A 9400-nucleotide genomic window follows, 5' to 3' on the forward strand; every position below is an offset into this window, starting at 1 on the left:
GGTGCAAAAATAAAGCCCATGAAAAAGGAAAAATGATGTATACCGTAATATGGTGGCTGATTTTGTGTGAAATATTGTGAAATACGGTAAAATGTTTACAATGCCCTCATATCGGCAAATCTTGTGCGATCAAAATTTGTAATCAAATCACATCTATCACATGTAATCACAAATATCACTTATCAATTTATTATAAAACCACATTAATCGATCACTTATGTTGATCTGACGATTGCTTCCTTATTTCAGCATAAGTTTCAATTCATATGATTTTGCTTACGTTGTCGCTTCTAGAATTTTTGAAATGCATACGCCATACAATTGCTTGCACAAAATTATTTCGTGCTGGCTTTATGGATGAATATGTTCATCCTTTTGACCCACTGTTTAAAATTAATCAATAAATCAATAAAAATTGGTAATACATTAATTTAAAAAACAAAAACATTTGAAAATCTTGGGTGGGACAGCTTGTTGCTATTGTTGAGTAATATAGTGGGAATGGCCAAATATATTTGGCAAATCGATTGAAACCGGCAAGGCATATTTTAAAATAAAATAAAAGATTTTCGAAAAAGCGCCAATTTCTAGCGGTTTTGTGGTTGTTAGAGTGCGTGTGGTGAATTTTTTATTTGACAATAGGAATAAGCATGAGAAAGTAAAAACAGAGGCAAATAAGAGTCAGTGCTAATCTGTTTGAAGTGCCTTTTAAAAGGTCTGGAAAATTCCAGTGTGAATCATTCGTAAATGGAAATGGAACACGGCCTATTATTAATGTTTATTATCAGGCATGCTCCGGTAATCTTAATTTTTTTTCGAACTCGATTTGGGCCAATTCGTACGAAATCGTTTTAGATGCTCTGGTATTCGCAAAATTTTTGCTATCGTTTTGCTATCGGAATGTTTCGTTTTTTATCACTTCCTGCTGCTCAACCTGTGAAAAATGCCTTTTATATTTGCAATTGCTTGTTTTGAAGCTAGGAGAAGGCAGAATTTGGAGGGCTTGAGAAAATCTAGAGTTTGCACCTTTTTCACAGTTTTAATTCCGATGTTTGCAATTACTGCACTTTGACCATTTAAGTAATTAAATGAAATAACATTAACATTAACAACATTAAATAACAAGCAATATTGTTAGCCCTTCTTTGAATTAATGTTCGTTCGAACAGTATGGCAACCTTCGCGATAGCTTTTGGCGACGTACTTATCGACCCCTTACCAAATCGTAAATTGTTGTTGCCGACGGCAACATTTTGTTTGTCAAATATGAGGTGGGGTCAGAAATTATTTTTTTATAAAATAACTAAGTGGCAGAATGATTTTGTGGTGTTGAGAAATAAACATCAATAGACCACTGAGTAAACTATTTTTTCCCTTGATTGAATTGATATAAAAAGAGGCATTTACCTTTCTTTTCGGCCAGACAAAAATGCCCGTTTTACAAATCGAACAATTCTTACGATTTCGAAAACCAGAGCACCAATTTTTCGATTTCAAATCGAAATCTTAAAAATCTTACGAATTCGATTACCGGAGCATGCCTGTATGTATATGATTATATATAAATCCTAGTTGTATTATACTTTTTATAAAGGACGTTATTTAACACCTGGCCAAGTCTTCGCCGAAAAGTCCTTAAGAAACAATATATCTATTTCGAAATCAGGTGTCGAGCTAATAATCATGTGATAATAATATATTTAATTGGATACATAGGCATGGGATTACAAATGCGGGTAGGGACACTTAGTGCCCTAGCTATTAAGAACCAGGGAGAGGTAGCAGTTCCATACGAGGGCGATAAACTGGGCGTAGAGCACCTGGTAAGGAAGCGGCACAAACCTGAAGTTTATCATCTGTGCGGCCGGCCAAAGCATGTAGTTGCGGACCAATATAGAGGGGTAGCTGTCAAGAATGCGCTGCCGGATTCGGTCTATTGGCTCCCCGTTGGCCAGTGGCACCAGGAAGGACATGGCCATGGTAAAAGGGGGCGCAAAGAGGGTCTGGTCGACCAGCATCTTGGTAACGCCGCGCCGCATTGGTGAATAAGTTTCGGGAACCCGGGACTCCAACAATAGGTACCACCGCCGCAAAGCTGGGCCAACGAAGACCAGTCCAAGGATGCCGAATCGAAGGGTTCGCCCCGCATCCAATTCGTCAAATGGTTTCTTATCGAAAAGCAACTGGGCTATAGCATCGCCCATACCCATTACCGCCGCCACATTGAGGCCTTCCTTTAGGTACGCTTTTAGTCTCATCATTTTTATCAGAGATCAGCTTCTTTCAAAGCTCGTTCCGAATTGTTTTATATCGAAAATTTAATACACTTTACTGAAAAAGCGACTTGCTGTTGCGAACATTGTTCTTGTAGTTTTAAAGGGTTGTCTATTAAACGCAAAAAAGTCGGCTAGTCAGCTGCTGCCATAAAAATTGACAACTCTGAATAATTATTACAACAAATTAATATACGCTAGTTATTAAACTTTTTAACGCTCATGATCATTTTATATTGTTGCGTGCCGAATTTTTTTTGTCGAATTTAAAATGGTTTTCGGCGTTGAATTATATACATATTTAGTAACTGAATTTTTTAAAGAGGCAGGTAATCTACCTTTGCTGAACACTAACATCAGTAGTTAGACGTAAGAAATTAGATACTTTACTTTTTTGCCTTCGGGGTTTTTCAAAGTGATAATATCGAACTGTTATAATAGTTTTAGGAACAAAAAATCGTTTTCATGGATCCCAAAAGCTCTTTTAACCTTGACAAAGCGTATTTTTAGTATTTTTTTTAATTTGCTATATATTTGCTTTCTTTATTCGTTACATTCACCACCCGGTTTATTTCGACGTCTTTGTATGCAATTTCTTTTTGGGCACATTATGTCAGCTCTTCACGAAGTGCTGTGAAAAAGTGCAAGTTTTTACATTTTCTCAAAATTAATATGGAGGTTAAAATGGAAAAAAAGGCTATTGACTATTACAAAAAAACAAATTTGGTTAAAAATTTACGTTTGGCCCGTTTTTTCATATTCCACTTTATAAAACTAAATTCTGCTTTATATTCTCCTTTATTGATTTGATTTATGCTTCTTTTTTTTCTTGTTGTTGATAGCATTTTCCTCCATGATTTCCCCTTTCTCGTGACGGTCTAAATTATATTTTTTTCTTTTGGTGTGACCGCCTGCCGGGGTCAGTACTTTGTCTTCGATTACCTTTTCGGCAAAAAGGTCTGGGATAATGGTTCCTTTCATGAACTGTGGCGTGCGACCGGTAAGCACCGACAGCCGCACATCGTTCTCTTTTTGTTCTAGCGTTTGAGTGGTGGTAAGCAACTTGCTGCGGATATTGTAGTAGTTAGCAGTGCGCCACAGCTTGGCAGTGACTTCCAGATTTTTTTCGTCCGCCTGACAAAGAGACATTGAAATCATCTTTGGTAATTGGATGCTATGTTTGTAGCTGCGCCCGAACAAGGGATGGCGAACTCGTAATAGGTACTTGGGTGGCGTTACAATAGCGGGAATGAGCTCATCCTTCTGACCTGTTAGCGGTTGCTTATTATATGGTCGCTTGCTGACTACCACATAGCCGACAAGGGGTATTCTCCGGAGTGCAAAGATACCCTTGGAGCTCATATAGCCCACTGCCTCGCTCTGCAACGTCGAGTTTTTGACGGCACGCACCTGGAGGTCGCCTATGCTCTTCCTCCCAGGCAGCTTTATGCGCTTGCCGGCTATCAGAAGTGGATCTGTACCCTTGGGGCACTGCATCAGCCAAACCTCGTCGGTGTGACCATCAAATTCGCAAAAAGCATCGCCGCAGCACTCACGAGCAGCCACGTCCGGGGTCATCTCCTTGTACTGTTCCTCCTCCAGAAACTGCCGCCGAGGTTCTTTCGCCTGGCGGCGAAAGAGATTTTCCTCCATTTTTTTTTTTTAGGGGCGCTCGGAAATCCAAATATTTTTAGAAAATTACCAAAAGCACACGTGCGGTAGTGGTGGAATAAAGAAATGAAAAATATCGATGCATCGATAATTTCAAAATATTTTAAGGAGGTTCACATTGGATTTTAGTTTTTATGAGCACCCCCTAACTTATATAAGCCATTGGGTTCTAGTGATGGGTAAAAGGCGATGGTTATAGCTGATTTCCTGCTGAGGTAGAGGTTTTTACCATAAATGGTAGATCTAAAAATTCCTATATCACCCAGCTTATCAGAATATTTTGTTTTTAAATAAAGTTCTGTTGCAAGCAAAGAAACCGAAAAAATTTGTGTTATGAAAAAAATCCCACAATCTTGTTTTGCTAATATACTTTAAACGAAGCATCGGATATTGACAAATGATGTATAAGCACATGCTTCGTTTAAAGTGCTTATACATCATTTGTCAATATCCGATGCTTCGTTTAAATGTGGATTTTTTTTTAATATAAAGTTCTACTGCAAACAGAGAAACAAAGACAACATTTTTATTATGAAAAATATCCCACAGTCTTGTTCTGTTAATATCTTTTAAAGGATATTGACAAATGGTAGCAACAATTTTTTGATTAATAGTTGCCTTATCGTACTCTCTCTTTTTGCGGTAAGAACAAAATAGGTCTAGAATATGGTCTGAATACACAAAGATACTAAAACTGCATTAGTATTTTGTAAACGAAAATACTCAATAGTAGTATCTTTTTCGAATAGCTCATCACTAGGTCTTCTGCTCGCTCCCACACTTCTCAGTTAGTCCGAGAAAAATGTTCGCGTTACGTGCTGCCTCTAAAACCGATAAGAATTTGCTGCCGTTCTTGGGGCAATTGTGTAAGTAGCACAAATACTACAAATCTTTGATGAAGAAAAATTGTATTAAATGAAAAGTTCAGCACAAAAATAGTATATGCTTTAATTTATAGAGCAGTTGTCGAACATAACCTATGATACAATAAAATGTTACGAGCGAGAAAAAATATTACATAACGATAATTTGAATTGATTTAAGGTTACCTTTGTATTATAACATAAATTTGGCTCAATAAGTTAATCAAAACCTTACTTAAATTAAACGACTTTTGAAAACATTAAATCGTGCGCTTGTGTGTATGTCTTTTTAAGCTTAAGAACAAGTTTTAATCTATATCGTAAGCGACTCTTCATTTTAAGGAAACGGTTTTTAATACGTTATATGCACTTGAAAAAATTATATGTTACCGATGGCTTTACGAGTTGCGTATTAAGAATAATCCAACATAGGCATGCAAAAATATAATAAAAATTTTCCGATCCCATAAAGTATATTTGTTGATCGGGATCAACAGCCCATCATATAATATTTATTAATTAAGCAAATCGAGCTTAGCATACAATGTAAGACTTATTACCAAGCCCTGGCTGCAGTGACCTGGCCACTTGGCCAGCCTGATTTTGATTATTTTTCTTAGAAATTGTATTTTTTTTGAACGAGTATTCTTTGACTAAGTACGATTTTTAAAACTGATCAAGCAACTGCTTCGTTTTTCAGCTCGTAGCCATGCTGCTAAGGCTGCAAAGGCTGCGGCTGCCGCAAATGGAAAGATTGTGGCCGTAATTGGCGCTGTCGTCGACGTCCAGTTCGATGATAACTTACCGCCCATCCTCAACGCCTTGGAAGTCGACAACCGTTCTCCTCGGCTAGTGCTTGAGGTGGCTCAGCACTTGGGAGAAAATACCGTACGCACTATAGCCATGGATGGTACCGAGGGCTTAGTTCGTGGACAGAAGGTTCTCGATACTGGGTATCCAATCCGTATTCCAGTTGGTGCCGAAACACTGGGTCGCATTATCAATGTTATTGGTAAGTAAATTAAGTTAAAACATAAAGAGCTTAAGAAATTCTCTGTTCAGGTGAACCCATCGATGAGCGTGGACCAATCGATACTGACAAGACTGCAGCTATTCATGCCGAGGCTCCTGAATTCGTTCAGATGTCTGTTGAGCAAGAGATTCTTGTGACTGGAATCAAAGTCGTCGATCTCCTGGCTCCCTACGCCAAAGGCGGTAAAATTGGTTTGTTCGGAGGTGCCGGTGTGGGCAAAACTGTGTTGATTATGGAACTTATTAACAACGTGGCTAAAGCTCATGGTGGATACTCGGTTTTCGCGGGAGTTGGTGAACGCACTCGCGAGGGAAACGATTTGTACAATGAGATGATTGAGGGTGGTGTTATATCACTAAAGGATAAGACCTCCAAGGTGGCTCTGGTTTATGGGCAAATGAACGAGCCGCCAGGTGCTCGTGCCCGTGTCGCTCTCACTGGACTGACCGTTGCAGAGTACTTCCGTGATCAAGAAGGACAGGATGTGTTGCTGTTTATCGACAACATTTTCCGATTCACTCAAGCTGGCTCAGAGGTGTCCGCTTTGTTGGGTCGTATTCCATCCGCCGTCGGTTATCAGCCAACCTTGGCTACTGACATGGGTTCTATGCAGGAGCGTATCACCACCACTAAAAAGGGATCCATTACTTCTGTTCAGGCCATCTATGTGCCCGCTGATGATTTGACCGATCCTGCTCCTGCTACTACCTTCGCTCATTTGGATGCTACCACTGTATTGTCGCGTGCGATTGCCGAACTGGGTATTTACCCTGCTGTGGATCCACTGGATTCGACTTCTCGAATCATGGACCCGAACATCATTGGACAAGAACATTACAACGTTGCCCGTGGTGTGCAGAAAATCTTGCAAGACTACAAATCCCTTCAGGATATCATAGCTATTCTCGGAATGGATGAACTGTCTGAGGAAGATAAGCTCACAGTCGCTCGCGCTCGCAAGATTCAGCGTTTCTTGTCGCAGCCATTCCAAGTTGCTGAAGTCTTTACCGGGCATGCTGGTAAACTAGTGCCCTTGGAGCAAACCATAAAAGGCTTCTCAGCGATTTTAGCTGGGGACTACGACCATCTACCTGAAGTAGCTTTCTACATGGTCGGCCCAATTGAGGAAGTTGTGGAAAAGGCTGACCGCCTGGCAAAAGAAGCTGCCTAAGAAGGTGTATTGGACAAATCTTCAAATTCGTAATACCAACTTATAACCCATTTAGCATTGAATGTTATGCTTTGAATTTAATAAACTTTGTAACATCATATTAAATTCAATACACGCGAAGAACTCAATAAAACCTATTTAAACATTATGATCCAAGTGTGAATAAAAATAACACAAGAGAAAGCTATAGTCGAGTTCCCCGATTATTTGATACCCGTTACTCAGCTAGGGGAAGTGTGACGGAGAAATTTCCACATTGACAGTTTTTGACGGTTTGTGGGCGTTAGAGTGGGTGTGGCAAAAAGATTTTTGGCAATTCAAGGAAAATTTAAGAGACTTGACAAAATATCAAAACTTGTTTGTGAGTGTTAGGGTAGGAGTGGAAAATTTTATTTTTGGCAAATCAGTACAAATTTACAATACTAATAAAAAAATGAAAAAATTTCAAAACATTTTTCAAAAGTGTGAGCGTGGAAGTTTTGGGCGTAAGAGTGGGCGTGGCAACATGAATTGGCAAACATGCGCTGCGTCTATGTCCCTTTTAGTTCCTGTGATCTCGACGTTCAGACGGACGGACAAGGTCAGATCGATTCGGCTATTGATCCTGATCAAGAATATATGGCCGAACCGTTTCCTTCTACTTTATAACGAATCTAGTAAACCCTTTTACTCTACGAGTAACAGGTATAAGAAGAGAATGTTATAGCCGGGTTCGCCGACTATTAGATACCTTTTACTCCACTAGTGGTAGTGCAAAGCACAAATTCGACTGAGGCTGTCGGAAAATTAAACTTACGAAATATTGTTTATACAAGAAGATTTCATCAACTATCAGATACCCGTTATTTTTCCAGTGGGAGTGCTAGCTAGCTAGGCATAGGGATAAAATCGGCATTGAAAGTAGTAAAATACACAAAATATCAAAACATTTTTATAAATTGTAGGCGTGACATAATGTTTTTGGTGTAACGAATTTAGTATACCCTTTTACTATACACGTAACGGGACTAAATATTTATCCTGTAAAATGTTGACGGAAATATCGGATATTAGTATTACTTTAAAAAGATATTTTAATGTCTTTTCTCCTGAATTCCTAACCTTCTTAGGATCTATTGGTGAAACTGGAAACATCACGCTGACTTTTACAACTTCAGTTTTTTTGTGTGTAGTGGTTACAACATGACACTAATTATGCTGAGATGTTTTGTCTGCTTCAGATTGTCTTCCCGGACTTTCATTGGGAATGCCGAACATTCAGTTTTAGAGCTGTCTGAGTCTTAGAAGAAATAAGACTTCGAATCTAAAATCAACATATATACACATAAAAACCTTAAACTAGTTTTCTATAAAATTTCAAACCGCACGCGATCAGTGTAAATGATTATTATCATTTTAAATATTTATTTGTATTTAATAAATCATATATATGGAATAATTTTTGTAGTATTTGGAATTATTAAGTTGTGTTATGGACTTTGCTTTGTGGGCTTTAAAATTGCATTATGCTTTGATTTCCCTTAAAATATAAAGGATATCCACTAACAAAAATAATTTGTTTAGGCAATTTGCATTCTCTGCCAATTTAATTTAATTATTTAAATATACGTCGAGAAACAAAGATTCTATTCGGTTATTATTTAAAGGCTTTTACCTTAGGAGCGAAAGCTCTTCGATCAATATATTATATCCAAAGCTTGTTCGTATAATTTTATCGTATAATTACTATTAAAATCGATTTGTGAAGACATTAAGGTCCTAAAATTTGAATTTAAGCAACTGCACTTACTTTTAGATAATGCGAGTATATTGACCAATAGTATTAGCCTAAATAAAGAATCATAAGTACTTTCCAAGCATTGGTAAGGGAATTGCTGAGTAATTATTGATAGCTGTAGGATGCAACTAAAGTACAACTTCATTTAAATCGTAAGTCCAACATTCCCTTTCCCTTTAATCTTTTTTACTTTTAAGTAAAGATATATTTGACAAATTTTTTTTAATGTGTCAAGTCCAACCTTTTCTTTTAACATATACTATCAGGTAAAATTTATAATCATTTTACGATGATAAAGTCTCTTACATTGAATTTGTTTTCGCAGTTATGCTTATAACAAAAAAGTATACACTAGTAAGAAGGATTAACCTAATACACGTTTATGGAATAAGAAAAATTAGAAAACACATCATATACAACTAGTCGTATCTTCCATGTTAGAAAAAATAAGTTTTGTTTTGTTTATTTTATTGCATTTCATAGATAGGCTATTTGCTCATTAGGCTTAAACACAACATAAAGCGAAAACTTAAGAACCTTTGTATGTATCCTCAATGTTACGACACATATCGTTATTTTCTTTTTACTGTAGCAAAACCTAAAATATCTTTA

General features: G+C 37.5%; 3 protein-coding genes across 4 annotated transcripts; 1 reads left to right on the forward strand and 2 right to left on the reverse strand.

The window, feature by feature from the left end:
- Positions 1 to 1681: 1681 nt before the first annotated feature.
- Positions 1682 to 2503, reverse strand: LOC120454901 (mpv17-like protein). The gene has a single exon (XM_039640572.2). It carries the CDS (start codon positions 2259 to 2261, stop codon positions 1755 to 1757), a length of 507 nt encoding a protein of 168 aa, XP_039496506.1. The 5' UTR covers positions 2262 to 2503; the 3' UTR covers positions 1682 to 1754.
- Positions 2504 to 2776: 273 nt separating this feature from the next.
- LOC120454899 lies at positions 2777 to 4047 on the reverse strand. Of its 2 annotated transcripts, XM_039640571.2 has the most exons (2): positions 3684 to 4047; positions 2777 to 3407 (listed from the first exon to the last, which is right to left on the reverse strand). In XM_039640571.2, exons 1-2 carry the CDS (start codon positions 3924 to 3926, stop codon positions 3072 to 3074), a joined length of 579 nt encoding a protein of 192 aa, XP_039496505.1. In that variant the 5' UTR covers positions 3927 to 4047; the 3' UTR covers positions 2777 to 3071. The 2 variants fall into 2 exon arrangements, with proteins under 2 accessions (XP_039496505.1, XP_039496504.1); XM_039640570.2 differs by having other exon boundaries at positions 2777 to 4034.
- Positions 4048 to 4687: 640 nt separating this feature from the next.
- LOC120454898 (ATP synthase subunit beta, mitochondrial) lies at positions 4688 to 7159 on the forward strand. The gene is made up of 3 exons (XM_039640569.1): positions 4688 to 4810; positions 5508 to 5819; positions 5870 to 7159. The coding sequence occupies exons 1-3, from the start codon at positions 4747 to 4749 to the stop codon at positions 7009 to 7011; spliced, it is 1518 nt and encodes a 505-aa protein (XP_039496503.1). The 5' UTR covers positions 4688 to 4746; the 3' UTR covers positions 7012 to 7159.
- Positions 7160 to 9400: the final 2241 nt, after the last annotated feature.

The sequence above is a fragment of the Drosophila santomea genome, chromosome 4 (assembly GCF_016746245.2).
Source record: "Drosophila santomea strain STO CAGO 1482 chromosome 4, Prin_Dsan_1.1, whole genome shotgun sequence".
Classification (NCBI taxonomy): domain Eukaryota; kingdom Metazoa; phylum Arthropoda; class Insecta; order Diptera; family Drosophilidae; genus Drosophila; species Drosophila santomea.